This window comes from Ylistrum balloti, unplaced genomic scaffold (genome assembly GCF_031769215.1).
Source record: "Ylistrum balloti isolate Yb309-2 unplaced genomic scaffold, AGI_CSIRO_Ybal_v1 Utg370794, whole genome shotgun sequence".
Lineage (NCBI taxonomy): Eukaryota > Metazoa > Mollusca > Bivalvia > Pectinida > Pectinidae > Ylistrum > Ylistrum balloti.
This window is the reverse complement of record NW_026782463.1, coordinates 159,922-182,843: the sequence shown is the minus strand read 5'-3', so window position 1 is coordinate 182,843 and position 22,922 is coordinate 159,922. Positions and strand designations below refer to the sequence as shown.

The 22,922-nt window shown below is 35.1% G+C and overlaps 1 protein-coding gene across 5 annotated transcripts in view; it reads right to left on the bottom strand.

Moving 5' to 3' along the window:
* Window positions 1-1,338: 1,338 nt before the first annotated feature.
* LOC132558526 (retinoic acid receptor RXR-like) overlaps window positions 1,339-22,922 on the bottom strand; it is a 45,438-nt gene continuing 23,854 nt past the window's right edge. Inside the window, exons 1-7 of one of the 5 annotated variants that reach the window (XM_060223102.1) lie at window positions 22,708-22,909; window positions 17,854-18,262; window positions 15,542-15,699; window positions 9,727-9,887; window positions 7,242-7,368; window positions 6,054-6,278; window positions 1,339-5,545 (exon numbers count right to left, since the gene is read on the bottom strand). In XM_060223102.1, the coding sequence (XP_060079085.1) occupies window positions 5,292-5,545; window positions 6,054-6,278; window positions 7,242-7,368; window positions 9,727-9,887; window positions 15,542-15,699; window positions 17,854-18,203 (1,275 nt within the window). In that variant the 5' untranslated portion in view covers window positions 18,204-18,262; window positions 22,708-22,909 and the 3' untranslated portion in view covers window positions 1,339-5,291. The other 4 variants (XM_060223100.1, XM_060223101.1, XM_060223098.1 and 1 more) reach the window with 4 other exon arrangements.

Genomic DNA, 22,922 nt, shown 5'->3' with positions numbered 1-22,922 from the left:
CCACCCCTACATCTACACATCCGTTTTCCTTACTCGGATCAGCCACCCCTACATCTACACATCCGTTTTCCTTACTTGGATCAGCCACCCCTTCATCTACATATCCGTTTTCCTTACTCGGATCAGCCACCCCTACCTCCAGACATCCGTTTTCCTTACTCGGATCAGCCAACCCTACACCTAGACATCCGTTTTCCTTACTCAGATCAGCCAACCCTACCTCCAGGCATCCATTTTCCTTACTCAGATCAGCCACCCCTACCTCCAGACATCCGTTTTCCTTACTCGGATCAGCCACCCCTACCTCCAGACACCCGTTTAAACCCACAGACCATCACTCCAGGATGTACGGTCAAACTCCATTAATTTACATCCCTTCCCCTTATAAACCCTGTCACTGTGTCCACACGAGACTGGATTCTGTTTATGTTGATGGGACAGTGATTCTGAAGTCCAGGCGAGTTAAACAAGATATGTTGACGCCCACAATCTTAGAATAACGAAATATTACGTCTTCGTGAGTTTAATCTCTTTCCTTCATTTATCTTAGGTGCTTTGATCCATCAGGTAGTTTTCAAAAAATTCCAATAACAAACCATTAATGTCAAAATTCAAGATGGCTACCTGTCGGGTCATTTTATTTTTTTTCTTATCAGTTCCGAAATAGACAAGCACAGCTATAGAGACAAAAGTGATTTGGAATTTGAGAATGATCCATCCTATCCTTATCCTTATAGTGATAACTAGTATCGTTTTAGGACAGACGACAAAAGACCGTACCTGAAAGTTTTCTACCTGCTGATGATGAATGATGATTATGATGATGGACCAGAAGTGAAAGAAGTAATTCTAATAAGCCAGGGTCTATCTGCCAGCTGGGGACATCCCAAATATTCTGAAGCTGTTCAAAAAGTTTGATCTCACACCACTGGTGGAGATCATGGTTCAGGATTCCATGTTCTCTACCCATGACAGTGCATGTTCATCATCAGGAGGCTGAGAAATGGACTTTTATGTGGTGTTGTAGTTGTGTCCTCTGCTATGTTGTTCAGTAAGGTGTTCACCACCTATTTCAGTTTGGAGATTTACGCTTGATTGCACTTCATCTATTGCTCTCTGTATTGTATAATATTAAGTCCACTTAATGCTACGATACCAGACTTCAAGAGTGAAAGCACTCTTATAAAGGTTTATCTCCATGTCCCTTTTTTGGGGCCCCACTGAATGCAACATAAACTGAATTTTGTTTCTCTTTCTTTCAACACAAAATGATGGTCGTCTGCCATGGTATAAGCATGATGGTAAAAGCATGAAAAAAGCAAAACACAAAAACATAACATCTTTCCATAGTTATCTTTTATTTATTTCATTGTGAAAGGCATATACCATATGCAGCCAAATGTGAGAAGCTGCAGTTGCTATCAGGACCAAACAAGTCCTTATATATAGTTCATCAACACGTGGGCCACATTCACAGACACCTTGTTTTGTAGTATGCAGGAATTAAAATATGTGGCTCTATGTCCCATTACAAGACCGCCATATCAACACGAGTCAATTAAAAAAATAGCAGTGATAAAGTCAAAATATTTAAGAATCTATTATATTGAAAACATTAAAAAAAGAAAACCGAATTACATAAAAATATTTTACATGAAAATTATACAAATCATCTTGTGTTAATACATAGAACTTCCAAATAAATCTTGCCATGTAATAAAGCCTGTAAATACAGATCAAGAGTATCAAATGCAAGGAACATCCGTCCCCCTGTATAATTCTGTTACAATCATCATACAAATAGGCCAGCTCCTGTAGTTCTTCATTACCCCCATCCCATACCCAACTTCAGAAAACATCCATTTACCTCATTTCTTTTAATGTCCAAATTTTTAATATTAAATCTTTGCTCAAACTGCTTACCAATACAAAACATGTAAAATCACAGTTTTCATTACTGAACATACAAGTTTCTCTCCCAAGTCATTACTGAAACAAATGTGAGTGGAGGATATTTTAAAATGTAAACAAATGAATCCCCAACAATAATACAGAGTGCTTGTGATGTGACCCTGCCATCCACTGATTCACAATACAGGTGTGAACGTGTAAAGGTTGGTCGATTCTTCCCTTGTGCAACATGTCGACCATTTCTACTTATATACAGCTACAGTATTTACATAACACATCCAGCAATACACGAAGAAAACAGCACTTTTAATCTATACAAACAAAACACTGAAATACATCACAGAAAAAGTCTAGCACTTATGATGAGATAGCCTCACATCCTGGAGTGGTACATACACTCCTGTGACAGACCGTGAGGCTATCACCACTTCCTTACAGATATGCCCTATTTTTTTCCAAGTAACCAAGATCATGTTTTATTCATACATGATGGACAGGGCACTCATTCATACAATTTGATCAAACAATACTTACTCTGAAACAAGTTAACAAGGTGATAGGTTTGTACTAAATACTGCATAAGCTAACCACTGGTTTAGTCACTATCTTACATCTCCATCTTTTCCCTTAATTTAGATTGGATTTTTAAAACAATACTACTCCTCCATCACAAATTTGTTGTTAATGAATTACTGACATTATATCTTGTGTCAAAAAATGACATTAATTTAACAGAAAACATGCAATCATATGCAAAATTGTTCCAGGAGCTGTAAGCCTTTAAATTGCTTTTTTAAACAGCAGGGCAGTTGTAAAAGAACAGGCACATAGATGAGGCAGGACATTGCAAGAAATTACCGAAACAGAAAATGCAGAACTGCAACTCCAGTATTTTAAAAGAAAATATAAAAGTAGTTTTGTAAGCTTTTTTCTTTCTTTGAATGCTGTCCAGAAAAAGTATATCCCAAAACTTTACTTCCAGTAAAATTGACATCAAATACATAGTAAGTGTGTAGCTCAATCCTTGCAGTGCCTTTGTGGCTATCATGTAAAACTACAGACCAAACAATAAATGCGGCAATGTTTATCTCTAAAACCCTAAAAACAATGTATGATCATCCAAATACAAAAACCACAGAGTTTTTCATCTAGAGTGCCAAACATCTGTCAACATATGCAAATCTGAATTCTGAAACTTGACCATTTCAAAATGTTGAATACTTATTGTAGAACAGGAATTGCAACCTTTAAAAATCACGAAAAATACTGCAACAGTAACTTACTAACAATGGTATTCACCAAATTACCTATGTATATATAAAACTTTCAGCAATAGCTATATATATATATTCGTATATTAAGTTAGCACTTTAAATGTTCATATAACACAAATATTCAACAAAATCCAAAGTAGATTCCTCACTAACAAATACCTAGTTGAAGAAAATAAATGCTGGTAATTAAACAGCTTACATTTTACCTTGGTCAGAGACACTAGCCTTTCATGGATTTTTACTATCAGTGTGATATGTTTCCCTCTGTTTTACAGGATATCGTCACCTGGTGTATAGCTGCCTTGATACTTGGTGACAGAACAACCTAACACATGATACCATTGAACACTTATGATGGCCCAGGTATACATGTGCGTGAACACACTATCAATATTATAGTCTTAAATTATCAATCTGCTTTGAAATAAATTGCCATGGAAACCTAAGTGAAAGTGAAAAATAAAATTCTGACTCTGTATAATGACAGACATGATAAATTTCTTTGACTAAAGCAGTTGTCTGTTGATCATCTACAGGTTTGTTTTTGTTTTCAAAATTTTAATTTAAGGTTAAGCTTAATGTAAATATGTTGAAGCCCCTATTTTATGTTACATGTGTATGTGATGAAAGAAACTCATGAGAGAAATTAACAAGAACCAACTCTGCTCCCAGTATCCCCACCCGATGGCAGTTAATTGAAAGACATTCACTATATTCACATCAATAATCCAATAAAGATGTGATTTTAGTGAATAGGTACATTGAACTGGTTTTGTGCACAAAGTTCCTTGAAATAAACAAGCATATCAATAAACTGAATTACCAACTGATACTACTAAATGTCACATACTCCCTTAAATCATTAAATACAGGAGGAGTGTTAACTAATCTGTCATTAACATGTCCCTAACATGATAAAACATATAAACAGTCATGATTGATGTTGACATCTCAATATCCTGGAAGGTATTTCAATACAAGAATGTTCATTCGTTGATTTATATTTTCACGAAATCAGTATTTTCCAGTAAAAGACAAAATTTATTTTAGGGGGGGTGGAGGGGAATGGTTAAGAAAAGGCTGCCACAGTCATACCTAGTTTATTGCCATTTCTTGGTGGTTTATAAGACGGAAATTCTTCAATATTGGTGTCAATATTGGTGTTTAAAATTACCTTTATTGCATCAGATAGTCTTTTTAGTTAATGATGATCTGAATGATATTAATATCATAATAATATAAATGAACTGAAATGTCGCTTCATGTGCTCATGTTTCTAGGATCATGATTTCATGCTGGTATGTAACATATTCATACATGCAATCACTACAACAAGTCATCAAATTAAAACATGTGGCAGCAGTAAGGTTTTCTGTGTTCAAACAAAAATATTTGTTAACATAAACAAGTTACAATAACATTCAAGACTTGACAGCTCTATTTTGTTATAAACAGCTAATATCAAATTCAATTTCCATGATTTAAATTTCCTTCAAAAATATGAGAAGATTCTTCCAAGTGCCATTTATTCCAATATTTACATTTCTCAGAAAAAAAATTCCAAAATCTACCACCATTTAATGTGAAGGAAATTACTAGAAACATAGAACCATACCTTCACTGCATTGGGATTTTACATTTAAATCAATGAAATTCACCTAAAATAAGTGAATGGTACACCGTGTTTGATACTTTACATGATTACCACAAACTAAAAGCTTTAACGATGTTCAAAACAACATTTCCCTGGCATGTCAATAGAAATGGTAATAAATCTAAAACAGCTTGGAGAAATCATTAAAAATAGACCAAATGGGAAAACGATTCTTTCACACCAGGTAAATGCTGATGTCTTGTATGATGGCCACAGTGACTTGCTACTATAATCAACACCAACATAAAATGGATTTTCATATATTTATATATATACATACTATATACTGTTCATGTTTCAATTGATGCAGGGCTATGCCATATTACAAATGAAGGGTTTACACCTGGAACACATAAGACACTGCCACAGTCCAGGCCTGGTTACATCTTACATCAATCTCCTTCCATCAATTACTAGGTGTGACGACACCCCTCCCTCCGTCCACCCAGGTGTCACGTGCCTATGCTTGGACTTTCCAACATTTCCATCAGGAAAGTGTCTATTGGTGTATCACCAATTAATTTGAAGAAGAACAAGTGTTCTAGGCACTTAAGTCCAATACTCCTCAGTGCAGGAAGTCTAAGTAACAGCTTAGCAAACCTCCCAGGTTCATCTGGGTAACGTGTTTTTGAATATTCCTCCAATGACGCATAAACCTTTTCTCTTAGAGCCTCTACTTCCTGTATGGCTGACAAACCTTTAGCATCTGAAAAGACAGCAGATCAGCGTTAATAGCTTGTAAGTTAATAAATAATGGGTGATCCAACACTCCTAATGTAGAACTTTGCGGTAGTATCTTCAGTCGGATCCTAGGGATTCGATAGAGTTCCTTACTAATAAAACAATCAAAATGAAAAAGGAAACTCAACAACACGAAGACTTTAGTGAAATTGCCGACATGTTTCGACCGCTATGTGCTCCTGATGGCCGCATAGCGGTCAAAACATGTCGGCAATTTCACTAAAGTCTTCGTGTTGTTGAGTTTCCTTTTTTATTTTGATTAGCTTGTAAGTTGTAACTACAGCAATGTAAATCATTATGTATTATATCTGAATTCACGATATGAACTCATTATTTGAGTTTTACTGAATGAATCGGATCAATATCACAACTTTGATAGAGTGTCAACCAGAGGTTGGGTAACAGCTACAAAACCTCTTTAAAATCAACCAAGGTCTATAATATAGATACTGCTGATTAGAATTCTTACACACCTGGATTAAACAGCACAATAGCTCTTAGACAGCCTAACTCTGTCTTGTCCATTTTCATTTCTCTCATCTTTGCAACAAGTTCTGTGAGAACTCGATCAAAGATAGTACCAACACCCGCCTGATGTGCACTGCTTCGATGAACATGTAGTCCTGTGGCCAGCAGTATACCGTCTTTCACCACAATAGAGCGATGGGAAAATGCAGCAATCAACAATTCATTCCAGCCTGTAACACAGCAGCATCAAATAATACGGGAATGTTAGGATTCAAATTCAGTTTTCTTTATTATTCACTTCTGTGACTAATGGTTGCAACCAGAAAAATTTGAATTAATCTCTCTGCTTAAGATGCGAAAGCAACATACTTAGTTTACATACTGAAGCATTAATGTGTTAAACAACAGGAACATTTTTTGAATCTAACAGAAAAATACCGATGCACATCTGACACAGACAAGCTGAACTACTTTCTGGATGTAGAAGAAACAAGAGCTTTTGACAAAACTTGTTTTCTACTGTGTCAAAATTTGCCATTGCTATGAAAATGTTCTGTTAGGGCCTTCTTTGTACTGTACATAATTCATTGGTTAAAGTCTTGTAATGAAAAAGACTGTTTGGGATGATTACAAAATTTTGGTAACGAAGCAAACAGCCTATTTGGATAAGGTATGGACATTCCTCTCAGGACTAATTAATGGAAGTCCTGCCACTTTAAACTTAACGTCCAGAAAAAAAACTGATGGCAAGATATCCAAGACAGATGCCATAGCACTCATTTTCAATGTCACGTGCGTTTAAAAGTCATTAAAAACCAACTGTGGCCCAGGAGAGCTTATTGTAAGTTTGTGTTGATGTGTACACGAAATCTGACTCGCTTAAGTGCAACAACAGGAAGTAATCGCATTCAAACAGCGTCATGGTTATCCATACAACATGGTGAAGAACATGGCTGTTGTGGATGAGTTGTGAGAAGTACAGACAAAAAGTGGACAACAGAACAAAACAATGAATAAATGATACTTTGCATGGCAATATATTTTGGGAAAGATGGAAGACGGAACATCCTGGGGTACACAATCTCAACCCCGGTTACTCCTCCATCCTTAACCTTATCTGGGTACTTGGGACAACCCTAAAGTATTCTATCCAAAGAACAAATTTGGTATGGAGTAAAGCTTTTAGAACATACCAGCTCGTAAAAGGATAACCTGATCTTCCAAGGGGAGTTCTGTGAAGTGTGGTATTCTCCGAGCCCATGCCACCAATGTAAATAACTGTTTGTCAGCAGCCTGGCAGATATTTGTCACTGGATCTTTCTGGAATGTCAAAATTACATAAAAAATTTTAACATCAACATCAAGTACTTGTTTATATCATTATAACAGAACTATTTTCATTCACAAAGATCAATTTCATCATTTAACACTTACTGTATGTATGCATGTCAATTGAAAGTATGAAATTTTCAGATATAAATGATTTGCATTACAATACATTTCTATAAAATATGGATTAAACTTGCCTTTAATATTATGAAATACAATGTCAGAGACTTGTCAACAATGGACATCTGTTTAATTCCAAAATATAGCACAGAGTATTAGAATATATGCAGCTAGTGCTTTACCATGCCACGATATAGTAGTTACAACCTTAAAAGTCGAGATAAATGAGATTTATTTCCCTTTCTTCACGATGAGTTTTGACTAAGCTAACCATTTTGCTTTTTGTTAGTTATAATATTCACATATCTGGTGGCTTATCTCTAAGACATATATACTACCCAAACTGAGTATGTGGTTCATGAATCCAGGTCTGTTGAAACCGATCTTTTTTTTTTCTCTATTGCATTCTATGTGGAGGTAGGAAGTTGTTCCAAACTAACATCAACTTTGTCAGGATGTATACTATATATAAATGAAATCTAATTTCCTATTTTACATGCTCTCAATTAAGTTACACAATTATTTGGTGAGAATAATTGTGCAAATTCTGGCAGAAAGAAATATATAAAGATTTGCTTCACTGATGCTTGTTGAATTAGTAACCAGTTGGTGCCTTAACTGTCAGTATTCTCTTACACAGCTTTCAATACTATCACATCTTCAACCAAGGTTGCTACATATTGCACAATTTTTCCAGGGAGGGATTTTTCTTCATCCTATGATCAGGGCTTAAAATTCGTCCATCAATAATTAACAGGCTTCAGTAAATGTGGTATTGATCTTGGTTAACCAACCACAAATACCGGTTTGCTGCATAAAGACAATTCCTTCTCCCTTCAAGACACAGCTTCTTTGGTGTTCACATTTGTTTTGAAGCTCTAAAAATAACCCATCTACTACCTAAGTGAAGATTCGAGTACATAAACATTCGACTGACCATTATAGCTAGAGCTGTGCAATGACCATGTTTTATCACACCATGCTCACAAAAGCCCTTCTTCTTGAATGTTAACCCTCACTTACTGTTGTACATAATTAATATCTACCGCACAAACCCACTTCTCAAGTTATTTATGAAGGCAATAGCCTCAAATTTCAATCACACCTTGGAAATGCAATTGTACAGTACTGACAGCTTCCAAACTTGAAGACTCACTAAACCCATCTCGTTTACACTTATTTACATTTTATGTTCCTTGCTATGTTAAATGAAGATTTCTATATCCACCACACACCTCCAATGTTTTTGATGAAGTTGGTCAAACAAAGTAGTCTTAACAATGTCTGCCTTTTGTTGGTGACAGCCAGTGTACACAATCATCTGTCTGTGTGTCTGCACAAGTGTTGTGTCTACACAATCATCTGTCTGTGTGTCTGCACAAGTGTTGTGTCTACACAATCATCTGTCTGTCTGTACAACTGTTGTGTCTACACAATCATCTGTCTGTCTGTACAACTGTTGTGTCTACACAATCATCTGTCTGTGTGTCTGGACAAGTGTTGTGTCTACACAATCATCTGTCTGTGTGTCTGGACAAGTGTTGTGTCTACACAATAATCTGTCTGTCTGTACAACTGTTGTGTCTACACAATCATCTGTCTGTGTGTCTGCACAAGTGTTGTGTCTACACAATCATCTGTCTGTGTGTCTGTACAAGTGTTGTGTCTACACAATCATCTGTCTGTGTGTCTGCACAAGTGTTGTGTCTACACAATCATCTGTCTGTGTGTCTGGACAAGTGTTGTGTCTACACAATCATCTGTCTGTGTGTCTGCACAAGTGTTGTGTCTACACAATCATCTGTCTGTACAAGTGTTGTGTCTACACAATCATCCCTGTATGTGTCTGCACAACTGTTGTGTCTACACAATCATCCTTCTGTGTGTCTGTACAACTGTCATGTCTTTACAATCAAATTTGTTGTCTGTACAAGTGTTGTGTATACACAATCATCTGTCTGTGTGTCTGGACAACTGTTGTGTATACACAATCATCTGTCTGTGTGTCTACAAGTGTTTTGTTCACACAATCATCTCTCTGTGTGTCTGTGCAAGTATCCACTTCTCAGCGTGTCTATACTTTCATTTGTTTCATTCTTAGTATTACCATTGGTATGCATTATCTGTGTCACACTTGTGAGTCTATATTGTCATTTGTCTAATGTGTACTGTATCTGTCATTTGCCTGTTTTTCAGTATTCACATAGGTATACAATATCCATGGCTTACCTGTGTGTCTATGTAAGTGTCCAGTTTGGGGTCAACAGACAGCTCTGCATCCAGAACTTTCTCCACAGGCATGTCAGAATTAGCACTACTGGTACTCTCCACCTCGCCTTCACCCTTCTCCTTTACTCGTTGTCTTTCCTCTTGGACAGCTGCAAGGCAAGCTGTAATCACTAAGTTGACTTGTTCTGATCCACCCTTGATACCACAGAATACCAAGAATAACCTAACTTGATCCTATGACAATTCATTTTCCAAAATTTATTTTTACCCATCATCGAACAATCGATATAACTAGTGACAAATCTTTAAATCTAAAGAAGAAAACATCATCCTAACTTATTGATAACAATTTATTATGAAAACATGGACATTTTATTTCAAAATCATTTCTTATAAAAACCATAGATGTAACTTCAAATTTTCCGTGGTTTTTTTCCTAATTGAACAATGGGGTGGTATTAAGTTAATCTAACTTTCCTTTTGAAATCTGACTAAGAAGCTGAAAGTTTCCAAACAGCAAGGACTGTAGTTTTCATATACATTTGTATCTATCTATTGTTTGTCTTGTCTGATTTGATAACTTATTATTTTATTTTTGCATCAGTTCTGAAATGAAGGGTAATTCATTTAACAGCTATTCAACTTATGATTTCCCAAAATATTTATGTTAGTAAGTTGTCTCGTAACTTTTTATAGAAATCAATATTATATAAAGCTGTTACATATTAGTGCAGTAGATACCAAATCACTTAAGGTTATTTATATATAGATACCTTCATTTGGGTCAAGGCCACTAATACTACTGCCAGAGGAGGGGGAGGAATTTATTGCTGTTAAAAGAAATACAAATATTTCAGATGTTGCCAAATTTATGTTTACATTATGATAAATTGTATTCATTCCTGAAGATTTTTAGAGGAAAACAGATGAGTGCCAATTGAAAGCATCTCAAAATAAGGTATCCTTTTGATGATATAGAAATAATTCATATATATTTTAACATGTTTTATGAGCCTTTCCTATTCATGAGACTGATTCAATTACTTTATAGTGTGTGTATGTCACCAAATTAACTGCCTCTTTATCTTAGGTGATGGGAAAGGATTTAGTTGCCTTGACCCTTGATTGAAAAAATAATTTAAGCAAAAAGTTAGTCTCTTGTTCTTTAAAGATTTGAAGGAACAAATTTCAAATGCTGTATTTTCCCTCCTTTTAAACATGTATTTCAAAAGAGGCTATTTTACAGATACTAAGCAACTGATATCTTTGAAGTACAGTTTTAATATTCAAAATTATCAAAAGATTATTTGTACAAAAAGTAAAGAAGTTTTGCTGAAGAACAAGAAATCAACTTGCTATAACTGTATATTATCTATTGTTTATTAAATACCGAGTGAATAGTGTTACTTGTTAGCACCGCGATAAATAAAATGTACAACACAACAGTTAACATACAGAGTACCTGATTAAGTACTCATCATAACACTAAATAAAAGGCCAAGTCAAATCAAAAGAAAATGAATAGAAAATGGTCCATCCTACATCCTCATCACTTCAATGTCCATCCTACATCCTCATCACTTAAATGTCCACCCAACTTCCTCATTACTTAAATGTCCATCCTACTTCCTCATTACTTACATGTCCATTCCACTTCCTCATTATTCAAATGTCCATCCTACATCCTCATCACTTAAATGTCCACCCAACTTCCTCATTACTTAAATGTCCATCCTACTTCCTCATTACTTACATGTCCATTCCACTTCCTCATTACTCAAATGTCCATCCTACTTCCTCATTACTTAAATGTCCATCCTACTTCCTCATTTCTTAAATATCCATCCTACGTTCTGGTTACTTAAATGTCCATCCTACTTCCTTGTTACTTAAATGTCCATCCCACTTCCTAGTTACTTAAATGTCCATCCTACTTCCTCATTACTTAAATGTCCATCCTACTTCCTTGTTACTTAAATGTCCATCCATCCAACTTCCTGGTTACTTAAATGTCCATCCTACTTCCTCATTACTTAAATGTCCATCCTACTTCCTCATTACTTAAATGTCCATCCTACTTCCTCATTACTTAAATGTCCATCCTACTTCCTCATTACTTAAATGTCCATCCTACTTCCTCATAATTTAATGTCCATCCTACTTCCTCATTACTTAAATGTCCATCCTACTTCCTCATTACTTAAATGTCCATCCTACTTCCTCATAACAAAAGTTCCATCCTACTTCCTCATTATAAAGGTACATCCTACTTCCCCCATTTGTTTATGATACAAAATATTACATCATCATTGTGAATCTTTAAAGAGATATTTTTAAACTATGAATAAATAATGATATGGAACATCCTGGAATATCTGTCGGCTTTGTTTTGTACCAGACTAGCAGTTTCTTTGTCCTTGATAAGGCAGCTACTTGACAACAAGTGGAACTTAACACTATATACAGTATCTTGTATTTCCTTTACCAGATGTACCTGTAGGTTTATCCCACAGGACATGTTTATTAAATATTTACATAATATATATTGCAGAAGAAAAGTCATCCATCTTGTCCTTCAACTCCTACTTTACTAAGTCAACAGTACCAGTCTAGTGGCTGTACAGTCTAACAAGAAAGTTCAGACACCTACCTCTACAACCCAAATAAATCAATAGTTCCAATAACAGAATACATCATATGCTTTGACAGAGGAAGCTCTGGTAAATCAATTGTGCTTTCTATTCTGACAGATGGGTGTTAGAATCTTTATGTAAGGTATGTGTGACCAACCATATCTAGTGTATTTATAACATAAACCTGACATTACATGTAAACATTAAAAAACAAGAGTTATTTTTCAAGTAACTGCAAGCCATTTCTGACGTCAGTTTCATAATAAATTTGCAACGTACACCTATATCTAAACAATCATGGTTAATTCTGAATAAATTTACTTTTTGATTACAATCATATCATTATATTGTCAACATTGTCTTAACTTATTTATCATTGCCAAATTGATAATTTCTTTCTAATTAAAAAACATTTATCCTGGATTAATCCAGACAGCAAGACCTAAAGTAACTCAAAAGACAAACTAATGCCTCCCTGCATCAGACAACACATTATATATGGCTGACCATACATATGTCCCCTTTATTTTTTCTTTCCTTTTCTCTTTACCCAAGTGGAACTTTAAATATTCCATAACCAAATCTGCATTTGGATACATTTACAGCTATGTATCTAGTGTTTTCTGCATTTCTTACTCTAAATCAAAGAATGAAGATAATTGTCTATCATGGAAAAGTTATACGATGTATGTGACTTATCTCAGTCACATGGAATAAATACACTATATGTTTAACAAGTACAAATGGTCCAAGTGTTTATCCCATTTTGTATGGACCCTAATCAAATCAGGAAGCACTTACATAATTGCTATTGCCATGTACTGGTATTACGGAACATGCAGATTGCCTCAACACAGGAAGCAATCTCACAGCAGACTTGAGAATAATAAGTCATTTTCAATTAAGTAGCGTACCAGCATTTCTATATTCATGGTGTGCCCACAATGCTTCCGAGCTGCCAACTTTAAGTCCCCTTTACTTTACCTCTAATTACATACTTGAAATATGATGCCATTTCCGCACATTCTAGCTTCTTTAATATCTTAAAATGAGCAAAGAAATTTGAAGGGAATCGGAACTGTTGAATACTAAAAACAGATTTGTATGCACAACAGCATGGAAATATTTTGGTCATAAACATACACAGTCTGATGTCTGGAAATAACATGGCCATACAGTCTGATGTCTGGAAATAGCATGGCCATACACAGTCTGATGTCTGGAAATAGCATGGCCATACACAGTCTGATGTCTGGAAATAGCATGGCCATACACAGTCTGATATCTGGAAATAGCATTGCCATTGTCTGGAAATAGCATGGCCATACACAGTCTGATGTCTGGAAATAGCATGGCCATACACAGTCTGATGTCTGGAAATAGCATGGCCATACACAGTCTGATGTCTGGAAATAGCATGGCCATACAGTCTGGTGCCTAATAATAGCACGGCCATACAGTCTGATGCCTAGAAATAGTATGTTTGTTCATAAACAAAGTCCAATGACTGGAAATAACATGCTCATTAACATACCCAGTCTGATGCCTGGAAAAAGTACTGTCATTGACATATAAAGTCTGATGCCTGGAAAAAGTACTGTCATTGACATATAAAGTCTGATGACTTGAAAAAGTACTGTCATTGATATATAAAGTCTGATGACTTGAAAAAGTACTGTCATTGATATATAAAGTCTGATGCCTTGAAAAAGTACTGTCATTGATATATAAAGTCCGATGCCTGGAAAAAGTACTGTCATTGATATATAAAGTCCGATGCCTGGAAAAAGTACTGTCTTTTGATATATAAAGTCCGATGCCTGGAAAAAGTACTGTCATTGACATATAAAGTCTGATGCCTTGAAAAAGTACAGTCATTGATATATAAAGTGTGATGCCTGGAAAAAGTACTGTCATTGATATATAAAGTCCGATGCCTGGAAAAAGTACTGTCATTGATATATAAAGTCCGATGCCTGGAAAAAGTACTGTCATTGATATATAAAGTCCGATGCCTGGAAAAAGTACTGTCATTGACATATAAAGTCCGATGCCTGGAAAAAGTACTGTCATTGATATATAAAGTCCGATGCCTGGAAAAAGTACTGTCATTGACATATAAAGTCCGATGCCTGGAAAAAGTGCTGTCATTGACATATAAAGTCCGATGCCTGGAAAAAGTACTGTCATTGACATATAAAGTCCGATGCCTGGAAAAAGTACTGTCATTGACATATAAAGTGTGATGCCTGGAAAAAGTACTGTCATTGACATATAAAGTCCGATGCCTGGAAAAAGTACTGTCATTGATATATAAAGTGTGATGCCTGGAAAAAGTACTGTCATTGACATATAAAGTCCGATGCCTGGAAAAAGTACTGTCATTGATATATAATGTCCGATGCCTGGAAAAAGTACTGTCATTGACATATAAAGTCCGATGCCTGGAAAAAGTACTGTCATTGATATATAAAGTGTGATGCCTGGAAAAAGTACTGTCATTGACATATAAAGTCCGATGCCTGGAAAAAGTACTGTCATTGATATATAAAGTCCGATGCCTGGAAAAAGTACTGTCATTGACATATAAAGTCCGATGCCTGGAAAAAGTACTGTCATTGATATATAAAGTGTGATGCCTGGAAAAAGTACTGTCATTGATATATAAAGTCCGATGCCTGGAAAAAGTACTGTCATTGATATATAAAGTCCGATGCCTGGAAAAAGTACTGTCATTGACATATAAAGTCTGACGCCTAGAAAAAGTACTGTCATTGATATATAAAGTCTGAGAATATGTATTTAGATGTCTGATGTTTATCCTTCCTGATTTAATAAAAAAAAAACGATCCAGATTAATGTCTGTTATGTACTTCATCAAATTTAGCTATTAACATGCCAAGTGTCTCATAGGTATCTACAAACACCAAAATAGGCCTTTTGAAAGGGAGATCTATCATTACTTAAACAAAAAACAAAACACTAAAACAAAACAGAACGGTCAGGCAACACTGCACTTCAACACCACCTCTTAGAACACAGTATGTTTTGCAAGATTAAACATTAATGAAAATATAATTTGTGCAACAAAATAGCAAGCAAGAAAACAAAACACCTGAGCTTATCAATAACAAAGTAAAGCAGCGAGTAATATATAACACAATATGAAACACTTAAAATACCTTCTCGTTTCATGCCCATTGCCAAACATTTCATATATCGGCAGTACTGGCATCTGTTTCTTTGACGTTTATCTATTACACAATTCCGATCGTCTCTGCAAGCGTATGTAAGATCCTTCCGTACTGTTCTTTTGAAGAAACCTTTACATCCTTCACAACTGCAACAAGAAATATAGTCCAGTTACATGTCAGGTGTCCAATTTGTGACTAATGATCAACTGAGGACATGGAGGTAGCTTCAGATTTTGCTGAAATACTGCATAAGAACTTGATAATCCTTCAATACAACATTGCTTTTGGTCGAATATCATGACCCTAAGACTTATCAATGTATTTTGAAAAAAGTTTTGAATGCAGAACTGAAATTCGACACATTAACTGTCAGTACAATTTTCAATTTTTCATTTTTTTTTTCAATTTTTCATTCCGAGTGTTTTCGTACATTCTACAATTTTTTTAAACTTACTTTAAATCAATTGCTTCGGAAAAGAACTTTGTAAACGATCACAGTAGAAATCAGTATTTTTAATCTGGATTTAAAATGATCAATATGAAGCTGCTGTGAGAACATGGAAGACTATCTGCAACTTGGCTTTTGTCCTACATTGCGATCTATTGTGAAATGTGTTATATATAAAACTAATAAAAACCGATAAACAATATATGATAAGATTTTCAAATGAAAATTAATTGTTCATTGAGATCTGGTGTGAAGCAAGTGATAATAGGGTCTGCTGTATTGCTCCAAATGTGGTTAAACTGTTTACAGGATGGTCAATGATTTACTGGATAGAGGAAAAAAGGAGCACTTTTTGCAGCATTTGACTTGTGGACTATCAAACAAGAAGCCTATGGACATTTATAGGATATAACTGCAGCAGTGATAGTAGTCAGAATATTTACCAATTGAGGCACAAAAATACTCCTCATTTCAGTTTAACTGAAGTTTAACTTCATGGCACAAGTGAAATCAAGAAGAAGTTTTAAAATGTGTTGATCAAGATGGCCATGGTGGCCATATTGGGTTTCAGACTGACTCAAAGAGTAACTACACTTGGTCAGGATCATTTTAGTTTTTAATACATGTTATAGACAGACTACCTGGTATCCAACCTCTGGTACCACTATGTTCACAAATGAACTTTCATACCACGTATAAAATAAAACTTATGAGAGAAAAACAAAACCATTACAATACATGCAAACCATGTTATTAAAAACAAGAGGCCTAGTGACCTTTACGGTCACATGAGATAAGCAATATTGAAAATAATGATTAAAGGTAAAGTGGCTTTCAAGTGTCATGAAAACAAAATATGACATTGATGATAGCAGGCTAGTGTCAATATATGCATACCATCAAAACTGTCATCCTATACTAAAATATCTTACAAAAATTATTTCCACTGGGAAATAAACAAGGTTATGCTCAAAAATACAATTTTTCTATAAGTATTATAGTAAAGTTAACCCCCTCTCCAGGAAGAAGTGTGAGAGCCATTTTGGTAATTAAAGTAATTCAAGATGCTTCCATCCTAGAAGAGCATTTGATTCTATCATACCTGAGTGTTGAGAAGAAGATTTTTTGAAAATGTAAGTCAATCTGACTCTTTTGGCCACGCCCCTCAGGCCCCCATGGTGTGGGGACAATAATTCATTATTTTGTTTCATGTTTGGCCAGGGAAGGTTTCTGCAAACTTTCACTGAAATCGGTTCAGGAGTCTTTGAGAAGAAGTTGAAAATGTTAATTGTTAATGGACGAACAATGCTGGATGAAGGTGATCATAATAGGTCACCATGATCCTGTAAGTCATCTTACCCATCTAAATTTGGTTATGTTCATGCATGCGCATCAGTAATGTAACTGAGCATGGGGCGTGCATTATATATGTGACATACTAAAAAGAAGCTAGTATAAATGTGTGTATACCCGTATACCTGAATAATTTCATGTAAACTCTCAAACAATAACAAGAAATGTTGGTGACTGAATGTTACAAAGCTTTTCGTTTGAAGCAAACATTTGAATGTCAGCCATATTGGATTGCAGTCCCTGCATTGAACTGAAAATATCTGAGGAAGATTCTTCAATTTGATATGTAAACAAGGTTAAACTACTCGAACTTAAACTTTGAAGTAGAACACAAAACTCAAGTAAATAACATCATTGCATTTTATCTAAATCACATCAACATACATTTCATGCGTGTTATGAATGTCAACATTCAAGTTGAGTATATAACTTAATAGGACACCTATTACAAATTATTATTCATGTAGTATTGTGGGATATTCAGTTATGATAAACTCACCTATAAACACCATAGTGTTTTCCTGACGCCCGATCTCCACATATTGCACAGATGTGTTTGCTGCTGAGCGTTGTGTGTGGCATGTGTGGATTGGGCGGTGAAGACACTGACCCAGGGGATCCCAATGACATCATGGAAGGGGAGGTAACAGACGATGAGGGCGAGTGCATTCCTGGCGAATGCATCAATGGTGGGGAAGGTTGTGATGATGATGACATGGACTGCATGCCCGAGCTATAACTGAAGTAGGACCCGGGTGGGGATGCCATGTTTAACTGGGACAGGTCAGGTTTTATGTCCGGTGGTGAATTCACCGACATGGAATTCATTGATAAATTTGACGACATCATACCCCCGGTTCCTGATGATATACAACCAGAAGCACTGCTGACACTACTGTCAAGGGAATCTGAAACAGAAAACAAATAATTCACTTTTGTGTAACAAAAATAATGACAAGTCTAAAAGGCAATGGCATGAACAACAATTAATTAACTTAAATACTTTGATATGAAATTAAATTTTAGTTACTATAGTGTTTATACTGATCATTCAAACATGATTGTAGTTTCAATGACATTACAAGAACAAGACAGCAGTCTGCCAGAGATCACAAAAGTTTGACAAAGGTATGTAGAAGGGTGATCAGGAATCAACATTGCTTCCTTGAAAATGTCCAAATGTTCAGGGAAGACACAAAAAACAAGGCAATGCTAAATTCCAGTCCCCTATGTACCAGCACATCAAAACAAATGGACAAACCTTTTACATGAAGTAGGTGCAAGGTCAAATAGAGGGACCTTTTGATACACAACTCACTGTCTTGCCAAGGTAAAGCAATATCCTGAGTAGAACATTTTTGTGACCAGTTGTGTAGATAGAAGCCAAAGCACAAACTGTCAATTGATGTAGGTCAAAGGTCAAAATGTAGGTCAGAGTGACCTACTTTTGATCCATGACATAGTCACACAACGATGAACTTGTATACCAAGTTTCCATGATTACTCCTGTGGATTGTGGCAGAATAAAAGGACACAATGCAAAAATATTGTTTCCTCAGGTTCCCTTTGTTGGACTAATTAAGTTCGTAGGGTAACGGGAGATCAAGGTTTTTATATCTTAACAGTAATAAGCTAGATTCAGGTAACAAAGATGAAATACCAATGGCAGAAATTTTGTACACCAATTCAAATATTTCAAATGAAAGTCTACAGAATGATACTAATTTAAACAGACTGCAGACAAATGCTGACAACTCAAAATATTTAAACATCAGTCTACATCTTTCATCATTTCTAATTCTATCATAAAATCAACTCAATCCCAATTTTCTTGTATACATCAGAGAGTGTAAACATTATTTATGAAACACTACTAGTACGCACGCACATTTTGTCTGCAAATCAATGGCAAATGCAGTAAACACAGGGAAGGCTTTGAAGGAAATCCATAGCAATTAAAATCAAGAGAATGTGGAGATCACAGCTAAACTAAACATGGATCATCTCTGCTATAAAGACAATGGAAATCTGCATCAAAATGTTTTCATCAATCTTAATTACAACCAGCTGCTGTAGTTAGCATTTCCACAACAGCATTAATTCCTAAAGGCTGGTACTAATGAAATGAAAGTATTTTTCCACAGTCACTGTTCTGTTGATACAAAACCAACACGGGCTGATTGTTACAGATATCTCGACTTAACCAATATTTCAACTCTTTAATTAGTCACTATTAAAATCATTTGGTCACAACCTGAACTCATTTGAATTGCCCAGGTTGATGTTTGTGTTCATCATTGAAAATATTCCCAGGACACATCTTAGACTATATTTATATATAGACGATCAGAATATGACACATTTGATTTACATGATTTAGAGTAGAAACTGTCTGTAATGCATAGTGATAGCTAGAACTTGATATCATGATACTACAAGGAAAATATGAACAAAATCTGTTAAGATGTTCTCAAGATAATCATTGATTTGGAGCAACACAACAGGACTTCTCCAATCTCCAATTTTGTGTGCTATATGAAACATAAATTGTATCTATTGAAAAGTCCCTTAAACAAGGTCATAACTACCAAAAACATTTTGTAATGCATCACAATTTCTATCTTAAGTCTCATTTGGAATGGACACCAGCCCATTTTTTGATGTCCATGTCAAGAGGTGTTTTCATAAGCAAATATAAATGTTAGTTTATCTGTTTTGTTTAATGTTATAAAACAAGGTGAATGGATAAAAATTGAAAAGACAGATAAAAATGTATTTGCTTTTCAGAAATGTACATTAATTACATTTACAACATGCACATCCAAATTATGACACAAATGTGATATATGGTGTCCCGATAATAGTGAATGTAGTGAAAAACCTCTGACAATCTTATAATGAAATTAAATCATTTGGAGCTTGTGTAAATTGTGGCATAATGTTCTGTCCCAGCCACTGAGACTAAAAGTGATTATTATGAGTATGTTGATATATGTTTTAAAGCACTATGTTATAGGCACATATCACAGATCAGTTCTAGATGTATATTTTTGTAAATAAAACTTATTTGATGGGTTATAAATGAAGTTACAAATACTCATGGCAATACATTATCTAACTAGGTAGTAATTTTTCATGAATCTGACAATAAAATGTACTTGAGAAGGAAATCTATTCCCAAATGAACAGCCTTTGGTGTCCTGTTACATCCAGGAACTCGACATAAACAGCTGTACTTCCTCTGTCATTCAAAGCAGAACCATCCTGTCCTTTATTAGTCAGGATGCAACATCATTTTGTGATGCGAAATCTACTACATCATGGTGTTTCAATTTGTTTAAAATTTTCCAAAATTGTCCTGGATGTAACAAATATTTTATGACACCAAATTCTACCTCATATATAAATTCCTTTATATTTTCATGGTGTACGGTTTACTGATCATTAATAAAACCTTGTTAAAGACAGTATATTTTTTTCATTTTTTACCATCCCCTTAAAGGGTTTTCCCACTAAAAACCTAAATTTTGACCTATTAAATTGACCCTCAAAATTGATACAATTTTACTTTATATCATATATGAGTCCCTGAACTCTATCTTCATACAATTTCAGGTTACCAGGGAAAAATCCTTTTTTTATTGGAATACACAGTCATTCCACTAATATACCTCTGCATAAGTCAATAACTGTATAGACTGAAAGTGAAAACAGCATACACAAGCATGTCAAAACGATGAAAGTGACTTGGACCTCTTTCTACACACATAGCATAATATATGCAACGATGAAGTTAAAAGTCAGAGTTTTACGTACTCTGTCTGCGCTTCCTTGTATGGAAAGTCTTGAAAAATGGACTTTGCTATTTTTATCAAAATTGTCTGATAAATAGTATTTTCTAACACTTTAACAGTTGACTTGTCTCGCTCAACCAGACCCTTGATCACTTCATAATTTTTAGTTGACAGGATCGAGATTCAAAACTTTTTTCTACTAAAGTTAGAGAGACGTGAACGTCAGTTTTTATTCTATGGAGGAAAGATGAAAGATTGCAGTCAATTCATTAGTTAATTTACAAAACCAACCAATACTTGACAAAGTCAATTAATTGGAACATCACAAATGTACACTAATTTCAAAGTAATTCAATTTGTATTATAACGTAGGATTAATGATATCACCTATAGTAATGATATGTGATACTGTACAAATCCCAAAGTAATGATGTTTCATTTATACAAGTAGTAACTGAATGTCCCAAAAGCTGGAGATGTTGCTTTATAAACATTATTGATAGACAAATTTTCAGTAATATTGTTAGCACTGACATGATGACATTAAGTTAAAATGTCTTTAGGAGGAAAGTGAGAAACTCATGATTACACTACATCCAATGATGATATGATCCATCTTGTTGACTGTTCTTGCTGATCAATACAAATAAATGTTCATAATTATTATGTATAATTATAAATGTCTGTTGTATTTAATCTTTTTTGTATATATCAATGTAAAACGTTTAATGAAATGAAAATTATGAAGTTATCAGTTCAATATCTTAATCTGTGTAGTGTCAAAAGTAATCATATTTCTCTTATTTCGTCACAGGTATTTCTTACATGGCACATAAAAGGTTAGAGGTCAAATATTAGACCGTGGGTCCTAAAAGTAATGACTATGCATAAATATCGGGGAAATGTCGATGACCTTCTAGCTTAGTACTTGGGCCTACCCGAAATCTTCCTATCTATAGATGCTGTAAACATTGATCAAATTCAAACATCACATGCCCAAATGCTTCATGATGCTCTCAATCCATACGAAAGTCACGTTGTTTAGTTGAGAATCAAATGCGTCTCAAATCTATCGGTGTGCTCCACCAGACGATTCACATTACGTAAGATATTTGTGTGGTTGGGAGTTCAAAAGTTCAAATTAAGGGCAAAATATATTTCGCAATAAATCTTGTTCGCCTTTCAATAATGATCACAGTCGTTTGTTTGTAAACATCATAGCGGCAGCCATCAATTAAGCTATCGTACAAAATCTCCTCGTATAAGTACATGTAACTTGTTCGGGGTGAACCCATGGTACTGCCGAGTGCTTACAACCTTCGTGACTCAAAATGGCGGAGTCTATTTACACCACAATACACACCACCATTTGGACATTGAAAGTTTCAGAAATAACAACAGTTTCTGGATTCATATGAAATACATAAACATAAATAGGTACTTACCCATCTCTGAATGGTCCATACTGGTTTTAAAACCAGTTGTTATGGCCCAAGATGGATGTTAGCATGAATTTTGCTGCGATCAATTTATGGCTTCAAATATCTGGCCTACTTTACCTCATTCCCACTAGACGAATCACGCCGCGGAAAGCACTTCCACGTGAATCTTTGGTTTCAAATATATCCTGTTAATCATGAGTAAGTAATTGTTTCCTTGTGTAATGTGTATGTCGTTTTAGAGTTATAATCAAGCGTAGGAGTATCACAGCTTCCAGCAAGCACGACAAGTTCGGAAAAATTCTCAATCGTCTACTAGATATGAGGTAAACTAG